The sequence below is a fragment of the Eriocheir sinensis genome, chromosome 10 (genome assembly GCF_024679095.1).
Source record: "Eriocheir sinensis breed Jianghai 21 chromosome 10, ASM2467909v1, whole genome shotgun sequence".
Lineage (NCBI taxonomy): Eukaryota > Metazoa > Arthropoda > Malacostraca > Decapoda > Varunidae > Eriocheir > Eriocheir sinensis.
In genome coordinates this window covers 11883871-11900648 of record NC_066518.1, presented here as the reverse complement: position 1 = coordinate 11900648, position 16778 = coordinate 11883871, and the positions used below count along the sequence as shown (strand labels likewise).

The following is a 16778-nucleotide window of genomic DNA, read 5'->3' as shown; positions in this document are numbered from 1 at the left end:
GCATTAGTTAGACCTCATCTTGACTATGCGGTTCAGTTTTGGTCACCCTACTATAGAATGGATATCAAAATGTTAGAATCGGTGCAGAGGAGGATGACTAAGATGATTCAGGGGTTGAGAAACTTGCCATACGAGGAAAGACTCAAACAGTTAAACTTGCATTCTCTAGAAAGGCGAAGGGTGCGTGGAGACATGATCGAGGTTTATAAATGGATGAAGGGCTTTAATAAGGGAGACATTCATAAGGTTTTGTTGGTAAGAGAACCGGGTAGGACACGAAGTAACGGGTTTAAACTGGATAAATTCAGATTCAACAGGGACATAGGCAAAAATTGGTTTACTAACAGGGTGGTGGATGAGTGGAATAGGCTTCGCAGTCATGTGGTGAGTGCCAATACAATTGTCACATTCAAAAATAGACTAGATAAATTCATGGACAGCGATATTAGGTGGGGTTAGATACACGGGAGCTTAGGGTCAAAGGAGCTGCCTCGTACAGGCCTACCGGCCTCTTGCAGACTCCTGCGTTCTTATGTTCTTATGTTCTAATAATAATCACGATAATAATAATGATAATAAAAATAAAAATAATAACATTAATAACAGTAACAACAACAAAAGCAACAGCAACAGAAACAACACCATAAACAACAACAACAACAACAACATAGACTATTAAAATGTATGATGGTGAAATTCTCAGTTCCGTAGAATACGACTCAAGGTCATCAGTAACCGCCCGTAACCAGCAAACCGGCTCTGCTTATGGGCTCGAGAAGATGACTCCTCCGGAAGGCTTCATGGAGCCCTTGACCCAATGTGGCGTGCCGGTCTTACGAGGAATGACACTGGCACAGTGCCACCGAGGAGGCATCCGGATGGTGGTCACGGCCTACTGGGAGAACCTTTTCAGAATAAGAATGACAATGTGGGAACGGTGTAAAGCGATGGAATCCGTCGTTTGTGTGTGTGTGTGTGTGTGTGTTCATGGCATGTGTGTGTGTGCCTTTGTTTATGGTTGGAAAGACAGCACTGAGTTAGGGCGTGCTGTTGGTGGCGTCGGAAGGTGGTGTGTCGTGGGCAGGGTTACGCTATACATAGGTTATGTTCCGTAGGGGAGAGGGAAAAGGAAAGAAGGGACAAATACTGAGGTGATGTACTGGAAAAATGTATGATGTTTTACATAACTGAAGATTCCCAGCCAAGGTTGCTTTCGAAGTCACTGAAATCCTCCCTGACTCATCATCACGCGGGTTGCCGCATATGGGGAAACGAGTCCTTGTGGCACTTCCTGCGTGTGTTCATGTGCAAGGCTTTTTATAACCACAGGCAGTCACCGGGGCAACCACATGCTCCCTTGAGACAATTACTTCCCTGCACTTCAACTCGATACAACAATGATATCACATAAATGCCTGTAATTAGTAGAAACTTACGACTGAAGTGGAAGATACCAAGCCTCCGATGTGGCTCAGATCTCCCTCATGCTCGCTGGCACCCTGTCCTGCATGGGGTGACGGCAGGCTGCAGCAGGAAGTGGCTTGGCGTCAGGCGTCTAGGATAGGACGTCCGTTGGGTTCGTTTTTACTTTTTAAGACCATCCAGCCTAGTCATACTGAATCACGAGAAACATACGCATCTCCCTTATGTGTCGAGTGAAAGATCCCCAAGTATATTAAGCCTTGCAAATGTATGCCCCTGTTCCCATGCTCTGTTTCCCTGCTTATCTTAGTCAGTGCCTGGTCGATGAACTCTACATGTAGGGCTCTGCGTGGTGGCTGAGGGCACGGAGGGACGGTCAGAAGGGATCTTAAAGGTGACCTGAACACCAGAATAAAGAAGAGGGGACACATGGAGGGAAGAAGTTGCTCGGTGCCTCCCTCGAAAATAATTTCCTAGACGTGGAGAGTTGAGAGAGTGCTTATTGGTAGTGCAGGAGCCCGTGACTGATCTGACTGGACTTACACACACACACACACACACACACACACACGGCACCTTTCCCCTTTGCCTTATCATAGCAACGCCCTGTCTCTTCCTTTTTAGTTCACCACATCACAAACCTCCTCGTCTTCCATTATGCTCACGCTCTTGCTGCAGCCTCAACAGCATCCTATGACCTTAAAACACTCCCAAAATAGACATTCGCAGTAAAAAGTTCATTGTGTATATTCCGAGATCGTTAGTTTATCTTTATCGTATTGACTTTATGAGATTACTGAGGTGAACGAATCTCCATCTAACTCTTTATCCATCTACCTATCTCCGAACTCGCCCAAAATAACACCCACATGCCGATCCTTATGACACAAACCATCGGAATCAGTATTACAAGCACTACAAAATACCTTCAAGAATAGAACCGTGGTGTCGTCTTTCTAACGCCACGTGTCGCCGCTTCCACCCCCCTTGCTATACCCACCCACACACCCACCCACACCCTCTCCAACAGGCAGACAGACAAACGTGCATATTTTGGCAGGGGGCATAAACCATCGAGCAAGTTCTTGTCGGTAGAATGGAAGGTAGCAGCTACAACGCGCGGCAAGGTTACTCTGATCCACCCTCTCCCTCTCTCTCTGGTGCCGCGCGTTTTCATGCCTGGGGGAGATCAGTGCAAAGCTTCGTATAATGCTGCTTCTGTTAAGGCTTTTATGAGTGTGAGCTTGACGGATACAAGTGGTGACTATAAAAATGTGTTCACTCTTGTCGTTGTGAAGAAAAAACGAAGTGGTAGTGTGTGTGTGTGTGTGAGAGAGAGAGAGAGAGAGAGAGAGAGAGAGAGAGAGAGAGAGAGAGAGTGTGTGTGTGTGTGTGTGTGTGTGTGTGTGTGTGTGTGTGTGTGTGTTCTCTCTCTCTCTCTCTCTCTCTCTCTCTCTCTCTCTTGCCTCAAAACAAGCACTCATCATGAGCCGCAGGATGATACGCGCTACGCAGTTAAGCGACTGTTGTAGTGCATGCCAGAAAGCAGGCCATCGTCCGTCCATCCTGCCTCCGTCACGGCCAGGAAGGAATGGGAATGCGGGAATGACCAGAGACAGCGACCAGAAAGTGAGGGAAAGTGAGATGTCCGTCCGCCTCATTATCCCTCGGCGCCGCGTTCATCTTCAGTACCTGACCTATCCCTTTTTTATGTGTGTTGTTTCCGTACATATTTTGGTCCGTGTACCCTGCGTGTCCGGTTCCGTTCCTCGCGTCCTCCTGATCCTCCTCCTTTTGTTCCACCTCCTCGTCTTCTATCACCACCACCACCACCACCAGCATGAAAAAATAAGCATGCAAGCGTAGTAAATATATAGTATCTTCCCCTCACATGAAGGGCAGACGGAGAGCGCTGCGCCCTGAAACGCAAAACTAATCTGGTGATGTATGCACAATGTTTCCCTGTGCAGAGTACGCGCGCACTCTATTGAAGTCTGCTTATCGAGGTTAAAACACATCTGCATTTTTCTACCACATACACTGGTGAATTATTGTGCCAGACGTCCTAATTTTCATATAGTTCCACATAATGGGCACAAATTAATGGCGTATCCTGCCGAAAGCATGCCGCTTTAATGAGAGGATTTTCCACAGAAATGGCTTCCTAATTCAACTTGTCAGTGTACTTCCCTTGTACGTCTGTGTGGCATATCCGTGGGATATATGGCAAATTTTGACAATAGCTAGGGATGCCCACTAAGAAGTAGCCTTTGTGCATAATTATGTCATAGCCTGTAATTGTCAAAATGTTGCCAGACTTCCCAGTGATACGCCACATAATACTTGTTAGGGAAATAGTGTGACAATCTCGAACAGGTAATCGTTTCTGTGACAGTTTTATCTAGTTGCAGTGATACGCTTTTAGAATGAAACATTTTTTTTCCATTTTACCCAATAAGTGGTGATAATAATGAAAACTAGGCGTCTAGTACTCTGATTCAGTATTTTCGTGTGGTTGGATGGTATAAAGTGTCTTAACTTTGTCTAAAAGATTAAGAGTGCGCCTGTACTTTCTGCATAGGAAAACTGTACAGCCACGACATCGACCTATTCAGCGCAGTAAATAAAGAAATAAAGTAAGTGAGCGTTATATTTGTACTTAATTAGCTGCCCTGACGTCACTTGTTTACGCTTTCGTCTAATTGCCCTCCGCTCCCACGCCTCGGGGCCGCTAAGTGGCAGATAACTTGTTTTCCCAGCGGGTGTTTTCCGCTGATTAATACCCAGGTTGTAGCTTGACTCTTGTCTTGCTATTTTTCCGCCACGATGCTCCTGCTTGCGTCACCAGCTGGTGCAGCGCCAGCCCGCGCTGCCTGAGCATCCCACCAAGCCACCTGCACTGGTATCACCTGGCCAGCTTCCGATCATCCTTCCCTCCTACCGGCTGAGTGACGCCACCTAACTGCACCGTCGACCCTGACTTCTCCTGCTAAAATAAACTTTTTTCCAACGGTTATTTATGTGGGTTAATTGCATCCTTTATTATTGTGCAAATACTACCGTCATCATCATTGGCGTCCCTGACCGTCATTGTTAGCCAATAGTAGAACAAAGGCCTCGCCCGGCTTTCACTACTCATCACTGCCGCTTCGCTATTTCGTCTCATTACGACATACTGGTCCACTCTGAAAGTGTTTTTGCATGCCGTACCGCGCTGCGTCAGAAGCAATCAACGAAAGTGGACCTCGGAAAATTCCAGGACACTCTTATCTTGTATCTGCTTTGTTATTCGATGTAGCAACTTTAACAAGAGATATTAAAGGGCAAATATAAAGGTGTATCACATAAGGTATTAAACTCATTCATGTGTTGCTATGAGAGGGAGGAGATGAATGATGACAGGTTATGAGGTCCCAGCCGCCCCAGCCCACGCACACACACAACAGACTTCAACGGCTGGCGTGGCCGGCTAGGCAGATGAGATGGCAGTTCCTAGACGGCATCTTCACACCACTACTTTCTATAGCCTTCAATGTACAGAGTAACAGAACTAAAGAAATAACAAGTAATTAACACAATGCAAAGGATCATAATTATAGAGCTGTACCAGTAATTGTTGTATATTGTCATTATGCAGCTGTCGCAACCAATCTGAGAGCTAAATCAGCGTTACATCTCAATCATGCCGGGCTTCGGAAATAGACTCGTTCTCTCTCTACAGTATTACAACTCTTGGCCTGGATCTGCTTGATGCAATCCAATACGAATTCCTTGGGTGCAGTATGTTATAGGGTATGGCCTCTGCATCAAGCGTACCACAGAATCAGCTGGTCTGGGCCAAGCAGGAGGTCAACGCACGCACACATGTGAGGGACAGTGGGGGGCGGCTTGGCGCGTCACGGAACTAAGGAGACGCCTCCCTTTGTACTCACGTCAAAGGGAAGACCTTATAGGAATCACTTGTGTTTTGTAAGGTGTAAGGTGAATGGGACTTGAGGGTGGAAGAGAGAGGAAGTTTTCTTGGGACTCACTCTTAAACATCGTCTTAGGGTAGAGGAAGTGTCACGCCTCTTGCTTTGTGCTCACGCTGAAGGGAAGAGCTTATAGGAATCACTAATGCTCTTTGTAGGGTGAAGGGGGAGTTCATGAGGAGAGGGAGAGAAGGGAAGTCTTCAAGGGACCCATTCTTAGAAGCGTCTAGGAAGAGGATGTCTCGCGTCTTGCTGTTTATGCCACTTCCGTTTACTTGAGCTTAGAGGAGGGCAAAATTGATACAGAAAATTTCTAGGAATCACTAATGTTCTTTGTAGGGGTATGGGAATTTAAGGGTGAAAGAGAAGGTGAGAAGGGAAGTTTTCAGGGTACTCATTCATAGCAGCGTCAGAGTAGGGAAAGCTTCGCGTCCTATTAGTCTGTGGCACTTTTCCACTTTGTAAAGGGAATGAGGGTTGAAAGTGAAAGCGAAGGAGAGAAGGGAAGCTGTCAGTCAACTCATTTTTAGAAGCGTCTTTAGGGGAAGTTTTGCGTCCTGTTAGTTTGGGCCACTTCCGTTACACTTGAGCAGAGAGGAAGGAAACGTTGATAAAGAGAACTCATAAGAATACCTGATGTTCTTTGTAAGTTGTAGGTGGAAGACAAGGAGAGAAGGGGAGTTTTCAAGGGAGTATAGATGAAGTACCGTCGCGTCTTGGTGTTTGTATTATCATTTCCGTTACACTTTGAGCGGGGAGGAAGGAAACGTTGATACAAACTCCTTGGGGGGGGCCAGCAGGACCGCCGACAGGATAGGATGTGTCGCAAGACCTCCTCCACTATTCCCGCAAGTCGTACGATATCTGGTGCCCGAAATACCTCTGACGTCACCTGAGTTTTTTTTTATGTGTTGCTGGGTGTTCCGCTATAAATAAACTTGTAATGCCCTGTTCCTCCATTCACTAGAATTCTGTTTATTTATAGTGTGGTGTATAGAGGATCCATCTTTACTCGTTGCCGGCTTTTGTTCAGTGGCTGTAGTCTCTAAAAATATTCGCATTCGTTCCTCTTCCCTTTGTTCATTTTCTGAGGGATCATCGGCTCTCTCTCTCTCTCTCTCTCTCTCTCTCTCTCTCTCTCTCTCTCTCTCTCTCTCTCTCTCTTCCTTTCCGTCTATAACGTTTTTCCTTTCTCGTGATAAGAATTTCCTAACCTCTTCACATTTTCATATTCCTTTTCTCCTCAGCGACTCTCTCTTTTACTTCGCGATCTCTCTCTCTCTCTCTCTCTCTCTCTCTCTCTCTCTCTCTCTCTCTCTCTCTCTCTCTCTCTCTCTCTCTCCTAACCCTTGATCCCACTAAACACTTAATATATTACTTTTCACTCGCATCCACTTGACTAAATATTTCTTTACTCCTTCCCCCCAGAAATAAGAATGGGTTGCCTGCCGTCGTATATATAAATAGCAACACACACACACACACACACACTCATCAACTTCCTAATCTCAGAACAGGACGTGGGTTGGCTCGGATGGCTGGGAAGAGAAGGTTATATGCGTTATGTCAGTCCTCTCTCTCTCTCTCTCTCTCTCTCTCTCTCTCTCTCTCTCTCTCGGGTGACTGAACAAAATAAATAAATAAAAATACCAAGTTGGAGATGACGTTTTTCATCCTGACTCATCTCTTGTCTTCCCTTCCTCCTCCTCCTCCTCGGTTTTCCTTCTCACTCCTCCTTTCCTACTCCACACGGCTCCTTCCCTCCCTCCTTCCTTTCCTCCCCCAAGACTCGCTTCTCCCTCCTTCCAGCTCTGCCCGCGTCTGACGTCACTGGCATATTCTTTCCGCCTTTCCCAACCTTATATGGAAGGATTATGTCTGCTCCCGGTAATGCGAAGGCGGTTAATGAAGGAAGGGGTTCATGGCGAGGGAGGAAGTGCTTGTGTTATGGGTAGTGTGTGTGTGTTGGTTATGGTAGTCGTGGTGAATATGGTTGGTGTATTGCTTAGGGGAAAAGTAGGTGGTAGGTGGTAACGTTAGTGCGTGAGGGTGCTGGTGAAAGTGCTGGTGGTGGTGACGGTGAGGGTGGTGAGAGAGGGAGGGAAATGGTGTTGGTTGGTAAGAGGGATGATGTGTAACTTTGAGACTTGCTGTGTAGTACCTGGTTTTATGCTTGAGTCTCTTGGTCTCCGGTCAAACAACGAAGTCTTCCGATTCTTATGGATTTATTTAGAGTTTAGTTGGTTTAGTTAGTCTCTCTCAATAGATATAGACAGATAGGTAGACAGATAGAAAGAGTAACATTGATTTTTTTCTTACAGTAAAGGAAGCAGCTCAAGGGAAAAAGACCGCTAATCATTGCACTGCCCCTATAAAAAAGAATGTAGAAGAGTATAGAAGATAGATAGATAGATAGACATAAATAGATAGGTAGTGGCATCTTTAGGTTGGGGTCTATATCTACACCTATTTTAAGACTATCAAAGCTGGTAATCCTTTATGCAACAGATGATGATGCTGGTGGAGGTGATGGTGCTGGAGGAGACAGAAATACACACAGAGACACAACTCAACTTCTAATGACTTATACATGTCCGTGCACCATCTGGTTTTGCCGTGGTGGTGATGCTCATGTAGCGCCCATGGTGATGATGATAATGATGCTGCTGACGTCAGTGAGGATAGTACTGATGATTGTGATGGTGATGACGACTGTAGTAGTGAAATAGATTAATGTAAGGGTTATCTCTCTCTCTCTCTCTCTCTCTCTCTCTCTCTCTCTCTCTCTCTCTCTCTCTCTCTCTCTCTCTCTCTATTTGTCTATCTATATCTATACACACTTTTATTAGTAGTAGTATTATGAGACTAATCAGATATAGTGGGAAGATATACGGACACTATAATCTCCCTTTTTAGCAGCCTCCAACCACATGAGACACCGAGAAAGAGAAAATGAAAGTGGAAGGAATGAGAGAAACAGAAAGAGGACTAGATAATATAGAAGATAATATGAGTAGAGGGGCAGAGAGGTAGGGCAACATATATCACACACCATCTTTGACTGGTAGTGAGGGAAGTTAAAACCGTGCCACACAAGGACCAATAAGAGTCACCATGCGCTAGAACCATCCACATCCTTGCCCTCAACCTCGTATGACCCCTTTAACAGGATTTAACCGAGCCTTAACGTGTCCACGAAGCCTGAGGAGAACCAGGAAGGAGGGAGAAAACAGGTGTTGGAGCACGGTTAGGGGGAGAGGAAAGGTGGAATTAATGTGTATGTGAGGTGTGTGTGTGTGTGTGACCTCTTGTATATTCACAGACGCTTCCACTCCTCACATCAACCATCTCCAAAGGCTGAAAAACGAGATCAATCGCTTTCTAATGAGTGTTTCTGTAGGTTCAAGGCACAAAAGAATGATCACACTACCGGAAGGGTCATAAGACTACCCCTGGAAATGCCCAAAGCTCCTAGGAAAACCTTGACAAATGTATGTGCTTGGGCGACGAGATGTTGAAGAATATGACCCTGAGGAGTATCGGGCAGTAGCAGTCTGGCGTAATATTGGCATATGAAGGTCAGGAGTAAGTTTTAAAATAGAGAAAGTGGCGTGGATTGAGATCACTTTTTTTTCATATTCGTTTATTCACACCACTCCATCAACACCTGGATGTAGCGCGCAGGTGTGGGTGGCCTCAGACGACCCCTTTCTCACGCAAGTGCAGGTGTGTGGACCAGAAAACTCAATATCCATACATTTTTCTCTCTTATATTTACCTTTCTTTTATCTCTGTATTTATTTATCCGTCCATCCGTCCAGTTAGCCAGCCAACCATCTTTATCTACCTGTCTATCTACCTCCTTACCTACCTGTTTACTTTCCTGAATCTCTCTCTCTCTCTCTCTCTCTCTCTCTCTCTCTCTCTCTCTCTCTCTCTCTCTCTCCGGTGTATTCAGTGGTATCAGTCTGTCCTCCCTCGCCCCCCCTCGCTCGGTACATAGACTTATTGAAATGAAGGAAATCAATGTATTGGTAACTGTTTGCTGTGACATGTTGGACGGTATAACAGTTTATTCGTTCATCCATTTTACTGATTTAGTTGTTCTCCGTACATATATCTGTTTATTTTGTCATCATTATCATTGAAAGTCTTCATCACCATCATTCTTCTTACTTTTCTTCTTCTTCCTCTTCTTCTTCGTCGTCGTCATCATAGTAGTAGACTAGTAGTAGCAGTAGTAGTAGTAGTAGTAGTAGTAGTAGTAGTAGTAGTAGTAGTAGTAGTAGTGTAGTAGTAGTAGTAGTAGTAGTAAGAACATCCTTTTATGTCTGAGAAATCATTTAAATATTTCAGTTTCATACGTTGCCACCCCTGTGACTAATCGTAGAAGTGCATTTCCTTTATCGATCCTCTCTCTGCCTTCCCTCCCTGATGTATGATGGTTCTCGGCGGATGCCATAGAAACAGCTGGTCCTTCTCAGGTTGGTGGGGGAGTTGATTATTATGCCAGACCCGGGAGGAGCAGGGGAGAGAAAATTCATCACTGAGGAGGAGCTCGTGAGCCACATCCTTAGTTTATATTTACGTTTCTTCTCAATAAAAGGTTTTCATTTAGGAAGGTAACGTGTCCCTGAGTTTGTTAAGCAGGATATGTTTTGTTATCGAAACGCTTAGTTGACTCATGCTACGGACGCTCTAGCTTTGAGTTACGTTTCTTTTTATTAGGTTTTCAGTTGAGAAGGTAACGTGTCCATGAGTTTGTTGAGCAGGATATGTGTTTATTGTCAAAACGTCTACAGTTGAAGCATGCTACGAACGTTCGGTGTGCTTATGTCGTAATCTAAGCTTTGTACTAGTGCAAATTTCATCCTAAATTGATAGATTAATAAACAAAGTGTATATGAACATGCCATTTTAGTTCTACGTATATTCATTACCCGCCCTCCCCCAAGGAATGCCCAGTTAAAAAAATAGCTGGAATACGCCTTTCAGTATGGGTCGTGAGTAATAGATCGGTGACATTCTGCTTCCCTCCCTCTTCAGTCCTGGTGCCTCTTATCGTAAACTTCGTATTGGACGGAATCATTTAGTGACACGAGGGTCGAAGGAAGGAAGCGAGGGAGCGTCAGGGCTGAGGGGAGGGCAGGTGTTGGGACCAGCTGTTAAGCCGTGCCCTTGTTGGGGTGGCACTGCTGTGGGAACTTGGAAGAGGCCCGCCGCCGAGCTAGAAGGAGCCGAGAAGCATCTACAGAGCCGTGATTACATGCCGAAGAGTTATTATGGGGTTGATCTTGGCGGCAGTTATAAGTCCACCGGTTGGCGTATGTGCATTATGTTAATTCAGGACTTTCACTTTGAAGTTGAAATTACGCGTTGTCAAGTGGGATTAGTTCAAGCATGACATTACATCCTCCTCGCAAAATCACATTATTAATAAATTAACTGACAACCTTTTGGGGGTAGGCCACTCAACGAGTACAATCAATAAAAAATGAATAGTTGAGTTTCACAGTTTCCTAAATCAAATAAAATACAATGAGTCAGGATATTTATACTTTTGTGGAGCTATTTTAAGCAACCCATATTATATAGTGACCCAAAAAATATAAAATAAATATATGTTGAAACTAGTAACTCAGACAGCAGTACCGATGCCAGATTATCGTACTCGGAGCATCGTATTGACCGGTTTCTGACTCATAGCTATTGCCAAAAAACACAGATAATTAACCATTTCAACGATAGTCATACATGGAGCCAGTTATTGGGGTGAAGGAGACAGTTTTGGGGTCGGAAATCGGCAAACATAAGAGGCTGAGTACAACAATCTGGCAGTGTTGTGCAGCAGCCGCGGGCCACTCAGCGAGCGGGCTCCTCTAGCGCAGTGCGTCACCAGAAACCAGAAGGAGAGTATTCACGTTTTGAGTCTCCTCGTGGAAAGTAGTACACTTCATATTGTGAGTGGACAGGCACGGTATTTTTTGTTTCGTTGACCTCTAAAGTGGCTCATCCTGCTCCTCGTGTGAAGATATAGTGTAATATATTGCTGGTTGTGGCCATGGGAAGTCGAGTCTTTGTGTTGACAGAGGAGCGAGTGGCCAGCTGATCCGTTTTTGGTACTAATCGGTACTATTGGCACTCTTGTCAAAGGAGTATATGTTGGTTACGTTCGGGTTTCCTACAATATAAGAAAAAACGTATTGATATTAACCAGAAAAGGCAGCATAAACCACAGAAAGAGGTAGATATATTGATTCTGGTATAGTTTGTGACCAGATTCGGTACTTTTGGTACTACGCTGAGACGGGTAATATTCGTTCTTCCCACAGTAAAAGAGGAAACATTGAAATCAACCAGCTTATAATAGCTTAAACCCCAGAAAAAGAGGTGGAAATACTTATTCTGGTACACTTGTGGTTCATTTGATACGTTTTCTTTTCGTTCTGATACTAATGTTAAAATATAAGAGGGATTATTAAAATTAACCAGGAAAAGCAGCATAATCCACAGAAAAGTAGGTGGAAATACGTAATCTGGTCTAGTTTAGTCTTACTCGGTACGTTTTCTGGTTCGTTCTGGTACTACTGTGAAATTCGGTGTGGCAACCATGCTCCCTCCTCTCTAGTGACGGAGGCCACTGGGGAGCCACTTGGAGGAAGGGAAAAGGCCCTCATGTGCAGTGACACTCGACGTTGCTTGAAGACAAGACAGAACCCCACCAAAGGGATTCCCGGAGTGTAATATCTGAGAACTGGAACTCGCCGGGTATTGATTTCTCGTAGTGCATCGCCGGGCGAGGGACAGAAGGTGTGGCCCCTGTGTGATTCACGCGAGCACAGGTGACGGACGAGGGGCTCACGCAGGCATCAGGAAGCAAGTACTTGGCTCTCGTGGCGTCGTCGGGGGGCCCGTCTTGCAGTCTGACTTGGTTGCATCATCGAAGTAGCTGAGGCGATGATTAGGTTTGAGTTATGCATGAAGCCTGTTGTTCATAATCATGTATATATTATACAATTAGTGGCCTTTACGTCACCATGCAAGCCCCGGCAGAAGGTAGGCGGCGTGGCTTAAAGGAGAGCGTCCATGGGGTGCTTGGTGCTGGCTGGGGCGTTATTGACTGGCGACAAAGGTCATATAATGGCCTCTCGCACACGGTATGTAAGTTTTGGGGCTCAAAAATTCGTTATCCGCAGTTTATTGGTAAGAGTCCCACAGTGCCAGCCAGTCCCCAGCCCCATCATACTTCGTGACCCTGGGGGCACACAGGTCAGGCACGCCTACTCGTAGAAAGTGGTCTGACGGCCTGCCAGGTGCGCTAAATGTAAAGGCTGCATGAAGGCAGGCTGAAAAAGTGTGTGGACAGATATATATATATATATATATATATATATATATATATATATATAGAGAGAGGGAGAGAGAGAGAGAGAGAGAGAGAGAGAGAGAGAGAGAGAGAGAGAGAGATTTTGGAGTGTTAGTTGCGGAGAAAATATAACTGGGTAAGGAATGTGAGCCGTACCGTGTGGGTGTTGTGGCAGGTCGAGCGAGGTCGTCCCTCAGGCTGGCCGTATACTAGCCTTGGTGCCGCATTGGCTTTTTTTGTGACTGCTTTTGCAACAGCAAAGCGTTGAAAATGCCTACCTGTTAGATAATTGTGGTCATGGATGAGCATGGGTCAGAAATGTATCACGAAGCTGCTAAGCCCCGATAATAAATGATCTCACAGTGTACCTAAGATCTACTCATCGATTGGTATTTTGTGTAATAAAAAAAGTGTAGTGCATTACATGGTGTACTGGTAAAGTGATTCGTCTCTGCATTATATAAAGTGATGTAAGTGCGTTTCCTAGAGCTTTCAAACTGACAATATGGATGTCTCGTTGAAAGGGAAAAAAATGTTATTTTAAAGATGACGTGATACGTTTGTTGCCAAGGTTGACATGTGACCGCTCAAGTGCCACCCATGCTATCAGTGATTGACAGCATGGTGTAAAGTCTAAATTGATAGTGTCCCTTACGAAAGCAAGGAAGAGGTTACGCCCACACCAGTTTTCCATCGTGTTGTGTCAAGGTGTTTCCCTTTCCTGTCATTATTTCCGTTTCCTGAGCCGATATTGACAAAAGCCCAAGCACTGACCATATCGTCAGTGAGAACTCGCGTGGAGGTCGTTGCAGTGAAGTGATTGGAATTTGTCTCATAACAGGACGCGCAAGCTTGTTGGGGACGCAGGTTCCCCGCCCGGCAGTTCAGGAGAGAAGAGGATGAACTACATTGGCAAGTTCATATCCAACTTCAAGGATTTCTACAACGAGATCAATGCTGCAACTCTAACAGGTAAGTAATCTAATCCTCTTTTACCTTATTACTCCTTTGCTCGGAACTTTATTTTCATTTAAGCTCAGCGCCAATCATTATATAACTTAGCAGCGTGTCGTATTATCAGCAGCTTTTGGACATTCAGTGTTGTGTAACAGATTACGTGTGTTGTAAGAGAAAGTCCAGCGTGAGTCAGCATACTGAAGGAAGTACACACACAAACACAGAGGGCCGTTGTAGAAGGAATGAGGATGTTTATTGCACTCTACATGGTATCACTGAAGTGGGTGTGGGCTCTGGTGTGCTCCATGTTGCCCTGCCATCTCAGAGACCTTTGTGCCATACAGTGATTAGATTACCCAGCGTCGTAAAGGAAATATTTATGCTGATACCCTCGCATGTCATGTAATGCTCTCGTCAGTAAACTATTATCGACATTAATCATGTAGTAATTAGTTGTTATCTCTCGCCTTATCTAATAGTTCACTGACACTTTACCCTTGAATGCGTGTTTAGAAATGAAAATATGTAACCCTAAGAAGAAATGATAATTTGAAAAAAACTTATTTTCCGTCTTTATGAATACTTTAGTAGGAAGTGGGGAGCAAGGACAAAGGTTATACGAGGAAGAATGCGTGGCGTGTGCTGCAGTTTTAAGAACTTGAGAGAGAGAGAGAGAGAGAGAGAGAGAGAGAGAGAGAGAGAGAGAGAGAGAGAGAGAAGGAAGGAAGGAAGGAATATTCTGGGGGAGAACCATGCGCTCACCATCAAGAGGGAGGAGAATGCGTGTTACAACCTGAGAGTGTGTGTTCCCACGAAGGAGGTGGGGAGGGGTTTTGGGGTCACCTGGGATGGAACTGCTACCTGGAGGCTATGGGAGGGGGAAGGGGGGGGACAGTGGCCGCAGTGGGTGGAGGGTGTTGGGAATTTCTATGATGGAGGGGGAAATGGATGGTGAAGATCAATACACCGGATGTCACTGGATTAGGTCGTGTAGGAGTTATTGAAAAGGTGGAAGTAGTGTATGTGTTCGTGTTAAAATCGATCCTCTTCCTCACCCCCTCTCCTTTACTTAGACTGTGAGAGGTATGTTCGATTGAGGAATGAGTTAAACGTTTAGAAAATTGGTGTGCATATAACACGACCCCCTAAACCTGGCCCTACAGAAACTCCCGAAAAAAAAGTTACCATGATGCGATAAGTATGATTGAGGGCAATACGGGGTGCGTCCAACGCCAATCGAACAATAGTAGACAAATCTGTTCAAATTACTAAACAATCGTGCGAAATGAAACCCTGATGATTGAAGGCAGGGGAAACATGATGAAGCTGGTTAATTAAACGAAGTAAGACAATGAATGCAACAGAAGAGGAGGACAAAATCATTGTTCGTAGTGTGGTCGCGTGGCGGTTTCCATGCAGCAGTATTCTCAGACGCTTTCGCCTCTTACATCAACTATTTTCAAAGGCCAAGAAGGAGATTAATCGGGTTCCAGTGAGTTCTTTCTTAGGTTCATGGTAGAGAAGAAGGGTCAGACTACCATCAGGGTTAGAAACGTATCCCTGAAAATGCCCACAACTACGAAAGCCTTGTCAAATATGTGAGCTTGAGCGCCGAAATGTTTTGGACCCTATAGTAGACCCAGCCAGATAGGGAGGGGAGCCTGCCTAGCTGACTCACCGCCATCGACTCGACTCCGACTGTCTAGACTGGCCCGTGTCTCCCCTCTGCTCCCCTCTTTACTGGGTCCTCCAATTCCCCTCTTTTTCTCCTTCAGACTTCCTCTACCTTCTCTAACCCACACCCTTCGCGCTTCCTTTCTCTGAGGTATAGTGATCTGCTAGTAACGACATGCTCTCAGATATTTTACTAAAAGGAATCTTGCAATCGATGTACCAGGTGTATATTATGTATGATTACCTGTAGTGCCAAGTCCATATGATATAAGAGGTAAGAACATTCAAGACTTACTATCATGTGGCATTCGTTGAGTTCTTTTAGTGCACAAAGAGAGAAGTAGAAGGGAAGTGGGTATATATAATGAATACATCAGTTTAAAATCACAGCTCGACTTTGACAACGTTTCAAAACACCTCGAAATGTTACCTGTGTACACCAGCTTTGCGCCATGTAACGGTAAAAACCATACCTGCAACTGTAGAATTAAGTAACAACATACCGGTTGTAAAGGTTGTGTGATTGGGTGAGGTAAAAAAAGTGATTCTTGTTAGTTACAAGGATAACCAGCACGAGGAATGTCAGTGACAGTGTTACGACTCTGTACACCTGGAACATCACTCCGACAGGTGTATACGACTTGAAATGACCTTTTTTTGCTTATAATTAATATGTTTAATTTCATACTCCTATGTTAAAAACTTTTCATACTTTTTAACCGAATTGATAATGTAAAAAAGGTAAAGCATATGACGTGAGGAAAGTTTGTGGGAAAGAAAAGCTGAGTTTGTCAGTAGCTATAATTTTTTAGGTATTCTAAATTGCACCATCGTAATTGGTGGAATAAAGAATACCGCTAAAGTGTTTGAACTATAAAGGATAGTCTATAAAGAAACTGATCTCTAAGCTTTTTCTTGGAAATCTGTGCAATATATAGATATAATTGGCATTACCGAGTTAAATCCAAAGCAGATTCTCTTGTTTCGATGATCCGAACCTGATAATTTGCGTGATCGTTGGCCTCGTTACTCGATAAGGTTGTGCCAGTGATTGACGGTGTGACTTAATTTATGATCAGGGGGGAAGGATTGGCTGCTGGCGAGTTTTTTTTTTTTTTTGGGGTGGGGGTGGGGGGGGGTCTGCGCGTAGTGGCATCTGCGAGTAATGGTTCTGCTTGGATGATGCAGTGTATTTATATATGTGTAATTTGAGGCCAATCAGTACATTTGAAGCTTTCGCATGTGTTTCTCATTATTAAGCACTGAAGGTTAGGCAAATTCGTTCCTGGTCCCCTCTGCCATCCCAAAGCTTGCCGTAATTAGTATATGGACCTCAAAACTACTGCTTCGAACACTACTCGATCCGTTGAATCTAGGGCAGACAATCC

The 16778-nt window shown here is 44.7% G+C and overlaps 1 protein-coding gene across 8 annotated transcripts in view; it reads left to right on the top strand.

The window, feature by feature from the left end:
- Positions 1-16778, top strand: part of LOC126996596 (phosphatidate phosphatase LPIN1-like) — a 68162-nt gene that overhangs the window by 28277 nt on the left and 23107 nt on the right. For 3 of the 8 annotated variants that reach the window (XR_007751281.1, XR_007751285.1, XR_007751278.1), the window contains exons 1-3: positions 11289-11353; positions 12022-12358; positions 13601-13731. Coding sequence is in view for 1 of the 8 variants with exons in the window: in XM_050857207.1 (XP_050713164.1) it covers positions 12351-12358; positions 13601-13731 (139 nt within the window). In the remaining 7 variants the exon portion in view is untranslated. Of the gene's footprint in view, positions 1-11226; positions 11354-12021; positions 12359-13600; positions 13732-16778 lie in introns of those variants that run through there. The other 5 variants (XR_007751284.1, XR_007751279.1, XM_050857207.1 and 2 more) reach the window with 4 other exon arrangements.